Source organism: Sarcophilus harrisii, chromosome 1 (assembly GCF_902635505.1).
Source record: "Sarcophilus harrisii chromosome 1, mSarHar1.11, whole genome shotgun sequence".
NCBI classification, from domain to species: Eukaryota; Metazoa; Chordata; class Mammalia; order Dasyuromorphia; family Dasyuridae; genus Sarcophilus; species Sarcophilus harrisii.
The window spans coordinates 43,656,989-43,675,957 of record NC_045426.1 but is presented as its reverse complement, the minus strand read 5'-3'; the positions used below and the strand labels follow the sequence as shown (position 1 = coordinate 43,675,957).

At 35.7% G+C, this 18,969-nt stretch overlaps 1 protein-coding gene across 1 annotated transcript; it reads right to left on the bottom strand.

Annotated features, from left to right (window-relative positions):
* Positions 1-568: 568 nt before the first annotated feature.
* Positions 569-18,682, bottom strand: LOC100918271 (SET domain without mariner transposase fusion). The gene is made up of 2 exons (XM_003762386.3): positions 18,357-18,682; positions 569-2,557 (listed from the first exon to the last, which is right to left on the bottom strand). Exons 1-2 carry the CDS (start codon positions 18,465-18,467, stop codon positions 1,769-1,771), a joined length of 900 nt encoding a protein of 299 aa, XP_003762434.1. The 5' UTR covers positions 18,468-18,682; the 3' UTR covers positions 569-1,768.
* Between the last annotated feature and the right edge of the window lie 287 nt (positions 18,683-18,969).

Here is an 18,969-nt window from a genome sequence, read left to right as displayed (position 1 = left end):
GGATTGTTACAGATATTTGATACTTTTTCTGGAAAAAAGTTAATGACTTACTTCATTTTAGTTGTTTATTTTTATGATGCAAAAGATCTTCATTTCATGTAGTCAAAATTATCTATTATGTGTGATTACTTCTATCATTTGGTTAAAAATTCACTTAAGATACACAGAGATATCTGATCCAGTTTTCTTCTAATATTTTTGGTATGATTTTTAATATTCAAATCACACGTGAATTTTGCGATTATTACAATATATGGTACACAATACTGGTCTTAAATGTAATTTTTGCCTAAATAGCTTTCTAGCTTTCCAGCAATTTTTGTTAAATAGGGAATTCTTTTCCAGGTAATTCACATTTTTGGCTTTGGTTGAGTTAAAATGTTTCTGATTTTTTTCCTACATCACCTTTTCTATTTCTTTTAGGGCTATACCTAGAAGCTCCACAATTGAAAGGTTATAATTTTTTTTTTTTTTGAAAAGGAAAAGACTTCCTGCAGAAGTTCATTTTTTTTTTTTTTTGCTTTTGTAATTCTTTTTGTCAAGAAGAATATCTCTTTCTCTTACTTTCTCTCTGTGTATCTATAGATAGATAGATATCTATATATAAATTTTTTTTTATTTCCCCATTCTTTTAAAAGGCAGCATTGTGGTGTAGTGGAAAAAATTAGACTTGGAGTTAAGAAAACCTGAGAGTGAATCTTGGTTTTGAAACTGTGGAAAGAGCACTGGATTTGGAATCAGAAGAGTTGGTTTTACCTGAATGATCATAGTCAAACCAAGACTCTGTTTCCTCATCTGTAAAATGAGTTTTGGATAGAAGACACTTGTCATCCCATTACTACTGCATAAAATTTGCTTTGTAAAACTTAAAAATACATAAATGTGAGTTATACGAAACTTTCCGATGTGATGTGAACTTTCTTGTTTCTATTCTACTCTGATAACTTAATAATTATGTATTAAATTGGAGATGGGAGATGGGAGTTGGTGGTGGGTCAATTTATCTAAATTCTACCTTTACTCAGGCCCCAGTTGTGTCCTACTTTGAAGTCCGTCCTTATTAAGAACAGAGAATTGGAAGAGAGTTGGAAGGGGCCTTACGGATCCCTTAGTCCAACCTCCAACCCCTGATGGCAATTCCCTTTACATCCCTGACAAGAGTAGATCTTACCTCAGCTTGAATACTTCTCAAAGTACCCAGTTTACAAAGAACTAACTGTTGGAAAGGTCTTTGTTTATGAGCTGAAATCTGACTCTTTCCCTTGGCCTTATTTTTGTCCTCTGTTATTTGCTTAGTACCTAGTCTGTGCTTAGCACATGCATTCTTAATAAATGGTGGCTGAATTGAATTAAATATCTACTCTCTTATGCTTGTCCTTCAGGGTATATAAACTGATAGCCTATGGCCAATAAGACTGAGAGAGTTAGCAAATGACTCTCCTTTTACTAATAATGTACTAGCCTTATTAATAAAATGATTAAATTACTCAGAAACTAGTTTTTTAATCTTCATACAATTCAATGAGCATTATATTATTTGTGTTACATGCTCATTTTCATTTTCTGATTTGGAAATGCTACCCCATTCTCAATCATGAAATATGATTGAAATGAATATATCATCAACTCTATATGTGGTGAATGCTTCTTTAAATTTATATGTTTATTTTATGTCTTTTGGTTTTAATGGTTGAAGGAATTCTTTTGACTATATATGTTAACTACTAATGTAAAGTAGCCTCATGCCATATTTTTTTAAATTGCTCTTTTAATTTGTGGTTTGTTTTTCTAAGGGTGAATACAGTGAACTGTCATAAGGCAAGAAAGCAGCACATGATTTGGTAGCACAATAACAAGGTTTCCCCATTTTGTCTTTATCTGGAATTTCTTGGTTTCTATCATTCTTTGTGAAATTACGAAATCTTCCTGAATAGTCATAAGAAAGTTCTTCTTTTGGCAAAATGTCTTTGGCTGCAAAAAGTGCCAATCTAGGCACCATTGAGTCAACACGAACAGGGATCATCAATAAGTTTGGCTCACAAGAATGGTTTAGGAATCTGCCAATGTTGCCTATGTTAGTAGGATCCACGAAAGTCTCTATTATTTGGCCATCACATATATGTTCTCTGATAGCTATAATGTAATTTGAATCATGCTTTGTTTGTTGTTGTATTCTTCTGCGTGCCTCTGAAGAGCCTAAAATTTCACCAGCATATTCACAAACAAACCTTCCTTTAGGTATAAATTCCAAGGTGCGAAGCCCCCAGCCTTTCTTGTCAGTTTTGAACACCTGGAGATTGAATTGCAGACCTCTTTGAACTACTCTGTTCTTGCATTGTTCACTGCACTGGCACATGACATTGCATTCAAACACTGGTCTGGCAAATTCCATTTTACCTTCTATGTCTCTGAGGCATAAATTATCATAATTCTCCCCATGAAGGAGACATGAACAAATGGTAGGAAGGCAAGATGTTGTGAGACAAGTGCATCCAGGAAAGGTTATTTGAGTTGGATCAACTTCTGCTCCAGGTCCAATCACGTGTTCAGGTGTATACTACAAAGATAATAAGGTAAGTCAGTGTGGGATATTACAATAAAAGTTTGTAGTTGAGACAAGTCCTTATGCAAATAGATTTTTTAATATTGTTATAAAACGTACCTCCCAATTAAAAAATAAGTTTTCTAGTTATTTTTAAAAGTTTGGGTGAATTTCTAAGAAAGACTTATACAAAGAGATGAACTAGAATTGGACAGCTTTAGAAGGTACAGGGAATTGAAATGTATAGTGGTGGTGTGAGTGTTCATGATGATGACACCATAGGGCCATCTAAATATTTAATATTCCTAAATATGCTATTTTTTTCTATCAGAATATGTAAGCTCCTTGAGGCCATGAGGTGTCTTGGATCTTATATTTATTGCCTTAGCACTTAGCACAGTGCCTGGAACATTGTATTAATAAATTATTAAGTATTAATAAATGCTTTTTCATTGGTTCAAGTATTAATACTAATGAAAATTTCCTTCTGTGGAGGGACATTTTCCCAAACTTCATGTTGAATTTTAAATTTAAAAAACCCTAGGGTATTTAAATTTTTAACTACTCAAGATTTCTGATATTTCATATAGGATATGGTTATTTTACAAATTAATTTGAATCTTCATAGGGAAAGATTTAATTATTACATAAATCAACTTTTTAGTTCATTTGTTAAAACTAAAAGGTTGTTTGCCATTATGATTTTTTTCTACTAACCTTTCATTTTCTCTATTAACCAACTATTAATTGTTATTTAAGTACATTATAGTTTTTTAAAATGATTTATCTCTAAAACAAAAGGCACAATGGTGAAACTGGGGGATGCAACTCTGTGTCCCCATTTTTGAGGGTGGATTTCATACCTATGGTTTCATTACTGTAGGAAACCCATCCTATAGGAGCTCTTTTCATGATCAGTAAAATGACATTTCATCTGTAACTTAAATTCTAAAGAGTTGTCTAGGACAATGAGACATTGGGTAACTTATCAATGATCATACATATTATGTTATTGTGGCCAGAAAGCCCAAAGGTCTTCCTCTCCCAGATTGATTCCTATCTACTTATTTATATATGACTAGGTTTTAAAAAAAAAAAAAGGACCATTCTTTGCTTCATTTTTTTTTTCTTAACTAGCCTTAATCACCAAATGGGCATTGCTTTGACCCATTAAAGACCTCAGTTTAAAAAGGCCAAGGTCTCCACTCCATCCAGGGCCATTTCCAGTCATCCAGAAAGCTCCAGAAGAGAAAGTGAGGCGGGTGACCTTGCCTAGCCCTCCCTTTCTCAAATCCAATTCACTTGCATGTCATGGTGTCACCTCTCTGATGTCATGGTCACTTAGGGGGAACAAAGGACAAACAACAACCTCTGCATGTCATGAGTAGAACCTGAACATCTTTGCAAGTACAAAATAATACAAGGCCATGTCAAAATAATTTCTGTTGTTTCTGCCTTTTCCTATTTTTGATTTTCATCTAGATAGATGGACTAGAAGTATGAAGGCTCATTTACAAAGAAATGCCTTGTCAATCAAATTCCCCTACCCCATCATCTTATGCTGAGTCTATTTTAAAGCTTTTGAATATCAAAAGTAATGTAGGCCAGTGACTAGTGAGGCATTTTAAGAAGTAATGAGAAATTAAACTTTATCATTTTTAGTGAAAGTTTTGTATGAAGAATTCTTTTAAATCTACTTGTTCTTTCTAGCTCTCTCTTTCCTAAATACTATATAATTCACTGAGCCAAAAAATGATTTTATGACACAATCATCTCCTTTTAAAATCATGCGTGACTTCCTACAATTTTGTAACTTACAGAAAAGCATATCAGTCCTTGGTGAATAGATTTGCATTTCATTGCACAGAGATGAAAAAAGGAGAACTTACTTTGATCTCCTAACTTTATTTTCACCAAAATTTTTTTATTCTTCTTCAGATTTTGGTGAATGAGGACATATTTTATAGGGTTGCAATTTTAGATGAAGTCCTCAGGGATTCTGATTACATCTGGTAAACAAAACAAAGCAAAAGAGTCCTAGACCTCACTTTAAAAAGGAGGCATTTTATATCTTTGAGATGTTTCATGTTCAAAGACAATTCTTTTTCTTTGCTACATCTAACCCTAAATAATCTCAGAGTAAAAGTAATTGTTTAGAAATATAGCAATTAGTTAATTTGGATTTCAGTAGACTTAAAATATTAAATATCTCTTCAATTTTCAAAATCAGAATGTTAGAGCTTTGATAGAGGAATTAATCTTAATAGTATATATAAAATGCATTGGCAAGATATAAGAATTGTTATACTGAAAAAAAAATTTGTTTAATAGAACCATTTATAATAGAAAAAAAAGCACAAATTATGCCTGATTATAAAATCAGTTGTGTATTTTTAAATCCTAGAATCTCAAAATAGTAAAGAACTTGAAGTGTTTTGTTTTATTGGTTAGAAATGAATTAATCCAAGCACTGTCTTAATCAACTCAAGATGCATTTACCAAGGGGTAGCTATGTGACATAATGAATGGAACTCTGGCTCTGAAGTCAGGAGGACCTGAATTCAAATTTGGCCTTAGACACTTAACATTTACTAGCTGTTTAACTCTGGGCAAATCATTTAACTCCAATTGCCCTGGGGTTAAAGAAGAAGTCTTTAACAAACATCTCCTAACTTCTGGGGATACAAACAGGGAGAAAAGCTCAGTCTGATGAAGGAGGAACCAACAGAACTACCATGTGAAATCACACACACACACACACACACACACACACACACACGGTAAATTGGAGATCATCTACAGAAGGAAGGCACCAGGCTTCTTGCAGAAAATGGTATTTTAGAAAGGACTTGAAACCGGTAATGCCAGGGAGCAGAGATAAGGATGTAGTAATGTGGGATGTGGGGAGAACTACCATGAAAGCATGTAGCATTTAGACTCTCCCTTAGTCACTTCCTAGCTTTGTGGTATCAGACAAATCATTTAGTTTCTCTCTCTGTCACATTACTCATCTATACAATTAAAATATTAGAACTGATGGTCTCTAAAGTTCCTCCCAACCCTACGTCTGTGGCCAAGGAACACCTCAATTAACTAGTGTGGTTGGGAAATGAGGCTCACATTTTTATTAGTGAAACTTTATGGAACAAAGAAATATTGGACAGAATGTACAAACTTTATTTTCAGATATAGATAACCATACTGTATGGTCTTTTTATTATGCACTGTTTGGAAATTCACTACTTTGTCAATACAGATCTTTGTTTTATTAAGCATGTATAATGCCAACACACTTTGAAAAAGTCAAAGTTGTTCACAATAATTTATCTAGAATAAAACTAAAGAGAAAAGTAAATTCTTTTTATAAAATTTTAAACGAAAAAGACTTCTGATCAGAAATTTAGAGTTAAAGGCAGTTCTGGAAAATAAGAAGTTAAACGACATAAAATTATAAACTCTGAGTAGTTCCTACAGTCCTACCTAGCTAAAGAAGCTTAGATTGAGCTTAGTATAAACCAATCAAGCATTCAATAAATTTTTTTTATTCTTCTCAAAGACTTTATTATTATTCTCAATTTATATAAGAGGAAACTGAGGCAGACAGAGATTAAGTGATTTGCCCAGGGTCACACAGATCTGAAGTGAGATTTGAATATTAGGTCTTCCTGATTCCAGGTTCAGTATTCTAACCACTGTATACTTAGCAGCATCAAGACAAATGATACAGAACACTCTGCCTAAGCAGAAATATAAGACAGAATTAAAGACCCAGAGCTAGAAATACATTTGAGTGGATGTTGATTCATTACTTTGGCTCCTGCTTTCTCTCTCTCTCTTTAACTCTCTTTCTCTCTCTCTCTCTCTCTCTCTCTCTCTTAAATTAAAGCTTTTTATTTACAAAATATATGCATGGGTAATTTTTCCAACATTGACCCTTGCATAACCTTTTGTTCCAAATTTTTCCCCTCTTCCCCTCCCCCCCCAGCTGGCAGGTAGTCCAATGACATGTTAAATATGTTAAAATACATGTTAAATCCAATATATGTCATTATTGTTTCCTGTCATTTTAGCCAATCTGACAGGTGTGTAGTGGTATCTCAGAGTAGTCTTAATTTGCATTTCTCTGATCAATAGTGATTTGGAGCACCTTGTCATGTGGCTACGAATAATTTCAATTTCAAAATATATGCATGGGTAATTTTTCCAACATTGACCCTTGCATAACCTTTTGTTCCAAATTTTTCCCCTCTTCCCCCCCCCCCCCCCCCAGCTGGCAGGTAGTCCAATGACATGTTAAATATGTTAAAATACATGTTAAATCCAATATATGTCATTATTGTTTCCTGTCATTTTAGCCAATCTGACAGGTGTGTAGTGGTATCTCAGAGTAGTCTTAATTTGCATTTCTCTGATCAATAGTGATTTGGAGCACCTTGTCATGTGGCTACGAATAATTTCAATTTCTTCATCTAAAAATTGTCTGTTCATATTCTTTGACCATTTATCAAATGGAGAATGGCATGAATTATTATAAATTTGAGCCAATTCTCTATATTCAATAAACATTTAAGTGTTTACTGTGTGACTGGCTTGTGCTGAGCTGTAAAATACAAAAATAAAAATATGGGCCTTGCTCTCAAACTCATTCAAATGGGGGGGGGGTGGACAATTCAAATAACGGTAGACCAACAAACACACACACACACACACATACACACACACAAATATACACATACACAGAGAAAGAAAAGTAATCTTGAAGAGTAGGACCTGAGTGGTGATGGAGGGAATGCAAAAAGTCAAAGAAACCAGGAATTGGATATGAGAGCAAAGCCTTCCATCTGTGGGTCACAGCCAGTAGAAAGGGATAGGATTAGGAGATGGCATGTTGTGGGCAAAGAACAAGCAAACAGGCTGCTGTAGCTGGATTGTGGTGCAAATGGAAGGACTAGAATGGAAAAAGAGTGCCAAAGTACAACAGAATCAGGTTGGGAAGGTAATGAAATGTCAAATAGGGAATCTTAATTTGATCCTGGAGGTACAGGGAGCCAGGGGACACTGGCTTTTATTGAGTAAAAAAAACATGGTCAGACAAGTGGCCTTTGTCAACTGAGTGAAAAACAGATTGTAGAAAAGAAAGAGAGAGAGAGAGAAAGGGGGGGAAGGATGAGGGAGATGAAGAGGGAGATGGGGAGAGAGAGAAAGGAATGGAAAGAGAGACAGAGAGAGAAAGACAGAGAGAGAGAAAAAGAGAGAGAAAGAGAGAGAAAAAAAGAGAGAGAGAGACAAACATAGAGAGAGATATAGATAGAGAATTTTTGACAGTTTAAAAAAAAGTTGGGAAGGAGGATTTGGGTTAAATATAATGAAATCTGGTTTGGACATGCTGAGTTTGAGGTGCAAATGGTACATTGTATTTAAGATGTCGAAAAAGACAATGGTAGCAGAAGCAGGAATACATTGTACACAATAACAGCAAGAATGTGCAATAATCAGATATGAAAGACCTGGTTCTTCTCAGTGGTTCAGTTAACCAAAGTAATCCCAATAGACTTTGGACAGAAAATGTCATCTGCATCCAGAATAAGAACTAAGGAGACTGAATGTAAATCAACACGTTAGGTTCACTTCTTTTTTTCTGTTTTTTTTTTTCTCTCATTGTTTTTCACTTTTGCTCTGATTTTTTCTTCCAATATGATTCATAAAGCAATGTGTGTTAAAAATTAAAAAAGAAGGGGAAAAAAAAAAAGGCAATGGTAATGCAAGACTGGAGCCAAAGAGATTAAAGTTAGATATAAAGGCCTGGGAATCATGTGCATATAAACTAATGTTACTAGTAAACGTGTACCAAATTATGGTAAAAGTCACTTAATTTTTATCAAGCACCTATTACATGTAAAACACTATTATGCTCTGTTTTAAAATAGCATAAATAAAATTTAAAAATAAATTTTTATTGATACTTTTTGTTTCTACGATAGCTAAATGTCTCCTCTTCCCTATCCTGGAGGGCCATCCCACAAAACAAATGTAAAATTCCCCTCAAAGTTTGAAAGCTGAGCTTATGAATTTGGACTTTTAGCTGCATGCTTTCCCAATAGTATTCAGTAAGTTAGATTTTTTTTTCCTATTTTGATGAAGTCAAAAACTTTTATAATTAAGTATTTGAAGGATCTATTATTTCACTGATGTGTGTGTATATTTCATTGAGACAGATCAGAAGCAATATTTTATTATTGTTATTTCAGTTTACATTATTAAAGCCATTGTTTCTTGGCTCTCTTTACTTCCCTTTGCAATAGTTTATGAACATTTTCCTATACTTTCTCCATATTCTTCATTTCTTACTATCCAATAGTATTTTTGTACTACAATTTCTTTAGTCAACTTTGTTGCAGCAAAAATGCTGCTGTAAATATTTTGGTATACATGGAGTCTTTCTTTTTATTAATGATTTTTGGTGTATGTATCTCATAGTGAAATTGTGGGTAAAAAAGTAAGGATGTTTTAGCTTCTTTGTTTGTAGGATTCCAGTGCTTCTAGAATGCTTATATACACAAAACCACAATTTCCAAGCCCTCTAAATGCATTAGTGTGACTGACTTTGCACAACCTCTCAACCTTGACTATGCCCATTTTTTATCATCAGTCAATCTGGGATAAAAACCTCAGCATTTTGATGTGTTTCTCTCTTACTATTAGTGGTCTGGAGCATTTTTTCATGTTTATTAATAGTTTGCAATTTTTCTTTTGAAAACTGTTCAGATCCTTTGACTACTTGTCTACTAGAGAAAGGCTTTTAGTCTTATGTATATCCTTAGTTTTCTTTCAGACACCAAACTGTTTATCAGAAAAATATGGTACAAATATTTTCCCAATTTGACTGCTTCCCTCCTTATTCTAGATAAAATTCATTTTGTTTCTCCAGAGACTTTTCAATTTTATATAATCAAAATGATGTATTTTGTTTTTTGTAATTGTCTCTATTTCTTGTTTGGTTAAGAATACATCCTCTATCCATAACTGTGAAAGGTATATCTACTTCTCCTCTCATTTTTTATGTAACCTTTACTCTTCAGATTATATATCCACTTTGAATTTACAATCAATAAGATGGACAATTATGAGGAATTCATAAGAAATTGGGTTAAAGAAATCCATTTCACTTTTGAGGAGTTCTAACTCAACAGGCTCAGCAGACAGAGAGCTGGGCCTGAAGTCAGGAAGATTCATTTTCATGAATTCACATCCAGCTTCAGGAATTTACTAACTATATGATTGTCACTTAACTCTTTTTGCTTAAGTTTCTTAATATGTAAAAAAATTTGAGAAGGAAATGGCTAACCACTTACAGTATCTTTGTCCCCCCTCCCAAAAAGGGAGTCATGAAAAGTTGAGCATAACTGAAAATGACTAAATAACATGGAATAAGATGCCGTTTTGAGCCTAATTTCTTCTATGCTTTTTTCCCAGTTTTCTAAGCACTTTTTATCATATAGGAAATTTTATCTTAAGTAATTTTTGTTTTTAGGTTGAATACAAACTAGGTTACTGAGTTTCATTATTTTTGATTCTTCCTTCTCTACTTCATAATATACTTCTCTATTTTTTACTTAATACCAAATGATTTTTAATGATTCTGCTTTATTATATAGTTTGAGGTCTACAAGTATTAGTACTTCTAAATTCCTTCCTTTCCTCATTATCTTTCGATATTCTATATCTTTTGTTTTTCCAAATAAATTTTATTTCATTGATTTTGTTAAAGTTTCCCTATGACACAGAAATAAATTAACTATATTTACTTTGTTAGACCACTTAGTAAGTATGTAGTCTAACTGAATTGTTAACTTTAACATAAACCACTTTTATATTTAAAAATCAATGGAAAAACCAAGAAAAGTGGGTATTAGATTCTTCTGAAAGATTAAATTTAATCTCTGTCCCTGATGGCAATTCACCATGCAAATAACTGTGTATCTTTACTTTGTTTCTTCTTCACATAATGTTGATAAAATACTATAAACAATTTGGAGAAATGACAAGAGCTATTAAAAGGATGCTTTTTACACACCCAGCAATTTGAGGATCTCCCTTTCTAGTTTCTACCCAGACTATGGATGATCTCTGCACTTTAGCCAAACTGACCTATTTAATTGTCCCTCCAAAATATTCTGCTTTCCCATTTCCATGCTTTTGATTGTATTTTCCTTCTACAAAAGGAAATTACATGCTTTTTTATGTCTGTTCAAATTCTCTATTTTCTTTAAGGCTCAACTCAAATCCCTTCCCCCTTTTCTTGATGCCTTCCTTGAATTGTTGGTCTTGAGCTTACTGGCTGAACTTCTCATTCAGAAACTAATTGTACACTTCTCTTTGGCACCTATCATACTGTTCATAAATTTTAAATATCTATTTTGTGCTTGGTGACATAAAAAGTTTATAAAATATGCGGTCATTAATCTCATATAGGGGAATAGAACACAGACACAGAGACATTGACACATGTGACAACAATACAAAATAAATATCAGGCATATGTGATATTTGGCACTATGTGGGATCTATGCAGTTGGTGATAGTGGTGAAGTTCTTGGGAGAACAATGGTGAGTTTATGGAGAAGACTGTGCCAAGGGAAATTTGATCTTTGATCTATTTGGTTTTGGAACTCTTGCCTGGTTCCTGTTTGATGAGGGTATCAGTGGAAATGCATATGTTCCATTATCTATACTTGGCCCCAGTCACCTCCTTCTGTTTGCTCTGTGGCCTTATGTACTTAACCTTCTCCTCTCCAAATAATAGTACCTAGTGAAAAAGAAATGTCATTTGACTTCCTGATGTACTATCCCTGTGATTCTTACATCAAAACACTTGTCCCTGACTACTGCTCCCCTAGATGAGTCGTCTCTCCTTATTAGAATGGGAGTTCTCTCAGGACAGGTAGATATGATTATTGTATTTGTATCCCTAGGACCTAGAACAGTGTCTGGTAAATAGAAAGTACTTATTAAAAACTTTTTAATTCATGTGAACCAAAACTGTTTCAAATCATGTGATATAATTATAAAATGCCTATCTTTGGATTAACATTCATCATAGGTTTTATGATTATGTTTATCTTAGAAATTTAAAATGCTACTTTTCTCTCACCAAAGACCAAATCTGATGCTTTAACCTTGTGTGAAAGTGATCCTTGGATTAACAAAGATTATGGCAATGGAATACAAACTCTGGAAGGTTCTATCAAGCTTGCAAGGCTCACAGTATATCTTCAGTTATGGATTGTAAGTCTGTTGTCAAAGAGTAGTCTATGAAATTTAGAGTGTCTGATCATTAGTTTAACATCTCAGTTGATATATGGATCCCATGCAACTCTGGAAGATCCATCATTTATCAAGTTGTTGATGGCTCATGATCCATGTCAATGAAGGATGCATGCAAACCAAATGAAACCACAGATCATTCAAATACTAAATTAGAAATGTTATAATCTTTTCGTCAAAGCAGGATTAAAAAAACAAAACAAAACAAAACAAAAACAACCTTACTCATTAAGTACTACTGGAAAAGTATGCAACTAAAAGTCCAAATTCATATGCTCAACTTTCAAACTTTTTGGGGGGACTCTATTTTGTTGATTTTTTTTTTTGTTAACAAATATATCAGCACAATTTTCCCATAATACTATTAAAGGTAAAGATTTAATTTTCTTAAATGTTCCCTAATAATGAACTATAACAACACAGATACTTGAAATACTGAAATTTAAATTATATAAATATGTTACAAGTAATGTGCTGGATTTCTTTGACATCCAAAAAGACTGTTATTGCATAGCCAAAAGCACAGGCAAGAAACTTAAAACAGAGCTTTGATTTCAATGGCATACATACGTACTTGTTTGTTTTCCTAAGTAATAAACCTCAGAGAATCATCTGACTTAAAATCAATTGATTTAAAATCAGTTTCAATCAAAAGTACTTGTGTAAGTAAACATAATTTTTTTTTTTTATTTCTTGAAACTACTAAACACTTTAAAACTTATCAGATCTATTTTCCCACTGAAATAGATGTTTTCATCTCTACCAGAATGTTTCCCCATTTATACCTTTTAATCTTTTGTAATTCTGGATTCTCTTCTTCCACCGCCTTCTACATAAATCTCTCCCTTCACCTAACCTCTCTTCATGTAACATGACCAGCCCATTTCCTTTTCCAATCATGTTTTCTAAACATTTAAAAATATTTATATCATGAAAAATAAAAATAGAAGGATTGTCCTTAATATAAGATGTTAAAGTTTTGAAGGTAAATTTACAACCCAGTAGAGATATATCTTAGATCTTCCTCTATTAGAATTTAAGTTCATTTTGAGTAGTTGTTTCATTCTTTGTATCATAGTTAGGGTCTAACATAGTCTAACATTACTTTTTTCTTATTTTAGATACAAAATTTGGTTATAAATTTAGTTATGTTATTTTTATGTTATTTCTTATTTTATAATTAACCCTCACTACCTAGAACAGTGCCTGGCAAATGAGTAGGTACTTGTTAACTGATACTAGATGGTATTATATACCTGCATTATACACATAAATCTCTTGAGATATTTGATTAAAACTAAGTTTATTTTAATTAAAATTGGAGGAAATGACAGCAGTTGACCCAAGTGATTAGATATGAAAATTTAGAAACAAATAACCAGAAAAAATATTTAAATTGGATGAAGAAATAAGTTTCATTATTTTTCAGATTTCCAAAATATGTTTTATTCAGGTAAACTTAATAAATTATGTTGATGATTTTTAGGTTAAAAAGTGAGACAAAAATGCAAATGTAAAATCTACTGATTAGAATTAAAATTCTGAAATTTCAGAGTTGACAATTCATGTTTCTTCAAAGCAAATTAACTAAAAAAAAATTTGGTGTGTCATTTCACTAGAAGCCTAAACTAAAATAAGACTAAGGATGGGAATGTCCTGTTCTCACTGTATAAGGTCTCTGAAATGATTTGCTAAGGCAATCACAGGTAATGATGAGCTGAAAGCTACATAAAATAATCTCCCACGGATTGAGTTTTATTAGTTGATAATTTTGTATGAACCGTGACTGATGTTATAAATATCAAATGGCCCTTGGCAGAAAAAAAAAAGTTACCCACTCCTGATCTAGACCTACCAAATGTGTTCATTCCCTGGTCTGGTAGGCCCACACTGCTTAGACTCTTGCACTTTTACAGTCAGGGCACTTAATTAGATACTGGTTCCTATTGTTCTCCAATGGCTTCTTGACAGCTGTTGTTTGTTCTTAGTTCTCTAAGAGACCCATGACATCAGGGAGGTGACACCATGACATGCAAGTGAATTGGATTCAAGTGAGGGAGGGCTGTGCAAGGTCACCTGCCTCACTCTCTCCTCTGGAGTCATCTGGATCCAGTGGCAAGATTCTAGGAAGATGGGAGATGGCCCCGGGGGGGGGGGGGGTCATGGCCTAAGTCAATCAGGGCCCCAAAAATGACCAACTAGGACATAGCCTAGGACTTATTGTTGACCAATCAATGAGAGCTAGAGTGATTTGGATTTGAGATATGGTCCTTAAAGAAATCCAGCTAGTAAACCCCAAGATATGTAGGAAAGTTTCAGCATTCAAAAAAAAAAAAATTTCCTTCCTTTGGGCAGAGCACCAGGAGATAATATGATAGCCTATATGGACAGAAGGGAGGGAAAGATCATAATTGTTAGGATAGCCAATAAAGATGAATGTTCCTAAGGGCAAAGAAGTCTTAAGCCATTTGTTCTTTATCCTTATAATAATGAGCACAATCTTGAGTGCACAGCATTGGAGGGCTCTGCAAATACTTGTCCAACTGAGAGAGGGCTGCTCTCATTGTTCCGCAAAAGCTTCAATAAGTCATATTTTGCATTCTCTGGGTTAAAGCCTTTGGCTGCTCCAGGGTTTCTGAGGTCTGGCCGTGAAAAAACCTTCCTTCCTTTTTTGGTTCTGAAACACCAACTACAAAAAGCGTTGTACTTGGCCTTTAGCCCCATGAAGTTGTTTTTGCTAAAGGCAGCTATGAGAGGCCTGTGGCCAGATGAATCCTGTTATGACATCTTTGAAATCATGGTTGGAGTTGGTTTCAGAGAACAGAATAACAATGATTTAAGTTCTGGCTAACCAAAATTAATGAGTTTGTTTTTATTTTGTTTTTAATCATTGATTGCCTCTGGTATTAGATTTCTTGATTCCAGCTTAAGCATTTCAAAGTTTTATTTTAGTTTTGTCACACAATAACTAAAAGCTAACTAGTACAAAGTTATTTTTTGCCTCGGAGTCATGTTCCTGGGGACACAATTAACTAATCTGTTTTGGAGAAAACATATTTCAAAGTTCAGAACTGTTTAAGCTATTACATAACAATGATTATAATCTGCCACTCTCCATTGACTGATATTTACTAAGAAAAACAGAATAGGTATTCAATTTCCTTAAGTGAGACTGAATGTCATCACTGGTTTTGAATAACTTTAGATAGAACAGAATCTGTTTAGGCCTTTTATCATCCTATTCAATATTGCCAAAAATATCTTGTAGTATTATAATAAATACTACAAATAAAATATAATAAATAAATAAATGTTTTAACCTTTCTTATCTAAGAAAGCTTCATGTTATTGTGTAAAAAACAGTGGATATACTCAAAACATCCAGAACCCATTCCTGAGTCTCCAACTTCACCATAAGTAACTCTAGGTAAGTAGAGTTTTCCTTTCCACATTGTGTGGATTAGGGATATAGTGCCCCACTGATGTGGAAAAGTAACTTAAAATATTTTCATCCTCCTTTTGTACCAGAGAAGAAGATTGTTTTCTTTTTTTTTTTTTTAAATAGGGTGTTTACATACTTTATTGTTAAATAAATCTGGGTTGATCTACAATAAAATCCATTTACTTTATGAATTTCTGAGTTTCTAAAGCTTTTTGTGTCATCTGCTGAACTTTGAGTTTCCTCTTGGCTTCCACAATTCTCTCTCCCCCCATTCCCATTTAATTTCTTATACTGATGTGAGATATATTGAAACTGATGGGAAAAATTTTAACTGTAATATAGCCTCCGAGACTACTTTGTCACCAACAAAAGGAGACAAAATGTGTAAATGAATCAATAAGCATTTATTAAGTGCTTACCGAGTTCAGACATTGTGCTAAGTGTTGGGGACACAAAGAAAAAGCAAAAACAGTCCCTGCCTTTAAGGAGTTTATCTTCTATTAGAGGCAGCAATGAACACAAGAGATAAACACAGAGAAGAGGGAAAGTAACTTTTGTGGAGATAACACTAGAAGCTGAGGGGGGCCAGGTAAGGGCTCTGAGTGTAGATAATGCTTATGTATGAATCAAAGTTTCTAAGAGTTGGGAAGGTGGACACCATCCCAGTCACTAGGGACAATGTAAAGGCACAGAAATGGCAAATGGCATGTTCCATATGATGAATAGAAGGGAGGCCAAGATGGATGGATCCAAGGTCAGTAGAGGCCATGCTGAGAAGAGTTTTAAATGCCAAAGGAATTTTATTTCCTGGTGGTGATAGGGAGCCACTACAATTTATTAAAGGAGTGACATTGTTTTATCTAAGCTCAAGGAAAATTCCTTTGTCAGTTGAGTAGAAGATGGATTAGAATGGGGCTAAATTTAGACCAAGAGGTTGATTAAAAGGCTCTTTAGTTTCCTTGGATTCCCCTGGAGATAATGATCATCTTTGTCAAGTGACTCTCATATATTCAGCTCTAGACCTAGAATTTAACTGAAAATTTCCATCACACGTCCTAGAGACATCTTATACTCAATATGTCCAGAACATGTCCTTTTTTTCCTAGTCCATTTCTCTGCTGACCTTCCCAATTTCTGTTGCATTCACTATTATTCCATTCTCCTAACTTCATAACCTCGGTGCCACTTTCAACTCCTTATTCTCCCTCACCTGACACATTCAATCAGTAGCAGCTAAGTTTTGTTTTTATCCTCACATCTTTTTCAAATATCTCCTCTCTACATAGCCAACACATGATTTCAGCCTTGAATAGACTACTGCAACAGCCTCCTCATCTTTCTCTCCTAGTCCACTCCCATTCTTCCACTTTTTAAAGTGAAGTTCTGTAATGCCAAAGTTCCCTTTTAATGGGGTGACCAGTTCCTCCATTTATCCTATTTCTCAATTCTGCCTTAAGGTTATGACCATCCCCTCTTAATGGTTGAGATAAAGGTGTTATAGACATTCCGTAATGTCATTAGAATATCAGTAACCTCCATCTATGAGGCTATCCCCACCTAGGTCTCTGCATTATGTCATTGTTCTTGTTATTCCATAAAAGGCTTGCTGTCCCGATACTCAGGGCTAGACCCTTTGAGATGATAGTCTCCTCTAGCCCTGGGATCCACTGGTCCCAGTATTTCTCTCCATTTAATAAACTACTGAATTGGTCTCTAATCTCTGTCTTGCTCAGTTTCTTTTGGCATCACAGTTCAAACCTATCATCCCTTATTAAATGAGCTCCAATGGCTCCCTTTTGACTCAAGAATTTTTAAAAAATTGGTTTTTAAGACCCTTTATCATTTGATCCCAATCTCTTTCCAACCTCATTACACCTTATTCCTTTTCTGCACTCAATAGTCCAACCCAACTGGCCTTCTCTATGTTCCTTACAAATGAAACTCTTCTGGTGGGCATCAAATTTGTTTCCAATTTTTTTCTATCCCAAAAAGGGTTGTTATAAATATTTTGTAGTATAAAGATCCTCTTGGGGCACACAATAGCATGGAAGTATACGGGCTAAATGCAGCATGAATCTCCCCTCCCTCCCAAGTTAAAAACAACAAACAAATGACTTCTGGTGGGCATCAAATTTGTTTCCATTTTTTTTCTATCCCAAAAAGGGTTGTTATAAATATTTTGTAGTATAAAGATCCTCTTGGGGCACACAATAGCATGGAGGTATACGGGCTAAATGCAGCATGGATTTTTTTTCCTCGTTAAAAATGACAAATGACACTCTTCTGATGGGAATCTAATTTGTTTGCATCTTTTTGCAATCCCCAAAAAAGTTGTTTACATGTTTTGCGGCATAAAATCCTTCTTGACTTACACTGCTCTCCTTGGGACGCATCATAAATACAGCGCCTATTTCCCCCTCCCCCAAGTCAATAACAACAACAAAGGACCCTCTTTCCCGGTTTCTTTGCCTTTTCACAGCCGTTTCCCAGCTCTGGAGCTCATTCTCTTCCCCACTGCCTCGGGGAATATCCAGCCTCACACAAAAACCCAGAGATGTCATTAAGCGGCCTCTGAAGTTTCTCCCAGCGATAAATCCAGGGTCCCACGACGTTTTCTTTTGAAACATTAAACGAGTGGCTAACCTTACACGACTTTCCCCCGCTCCCCTTAATTTGCGCCCGTCTCTGGTTCTTTGGGACCCCACTTGGGGTTTTCTCGGCAGAGACGCTGGGGGGCGCTGCCGCTTCCTTCCCCTCTTGGGTTTAATGATGAGGAATCGCGGCAGAGAGGGCTAAGGGACGAGCGCGGGGTCTCCCAGCTAGGGTGAGAGCCCTTAGAGCTCTGAGCTCATCAGGTACCAAACAGCGCAGAGGTTGCTTTCGAAGGCGGGCTGCACGTGCCTGCCGGGGGTAGGGGGGGGGGGGCGGGGGGGGGGGGGGGGGGGGGGGAGGAGGGGGGCGGCCCCGCGCCGCACACTCCCCCTTAGGCGGCGCTCGAGGGCAGTCGGGGGCGGAGCCATGCGCGCGCAACCCCCACCAGCTCAGTACCTGAAACTCTGGCTCTTCCCCTTCTGGCCAGGAACTGACGGGCAGGTTCTCGAGGCCGCGTCCTACATCCCGCTGCCCTCCCAAAGAGGCCCCCGGCTGTTCCTCTGACATAACGGGGGGAGGGGGAGTCGCCAAGTATCTTCTCCTTTCGCGGTTCTTGTTTCTTAGAGTCAGGGAGAGGTTCTCACGCCCTCATCTCCACCCTCTCTTTCCCCACACCCACCTTTACCCCGGACAAGCACCAATGAATGGGTTAATCCACGAGGACGCTGGGAGGAATTTGACTTCCCCATCCCGTGGCCTCATGGGAGTTGTAGTCCGCGAACTCCGCGTGCTGCAGGAGGGGACGGAGACTTCCTCGATCATGACGTACTTAAGATTCTGCTTTGGAGCGAGTTGAAAGACCCCGGCGATCAGATTTGTGGCGACATATCAGAAAAGGTCTATGGATGTCCTTTGTCTTCCAGATTGAGTTTTCCCTACCGAGAATAAGCGATCAAAATCATTTGGTACAATGACGTCATCTGACGTTCCCGCCGTGCACAACCCAACCCCCCCTGGCTTCGCGCGTAGTAGGCGCTTTAAAAATGTTGACTGACTAATCTAGCCCTCA

Coding starts and splice junctions, on each gene's coding strand:
- LOC100918271 (XM_003762386.3), bottom strand. CDS start 18,467: ATGTCAGAGGAACAGCCGGGGGCCTCTTTGGGAGGGCAGCGGGATGTA. Junction 2,558..18,356: donor GGGAAGAGCCAGAGTTTCAG/GTACTGAGCTGG, acceptor TTATCTTTGTAG/TATACACCTGAACACGTGAT.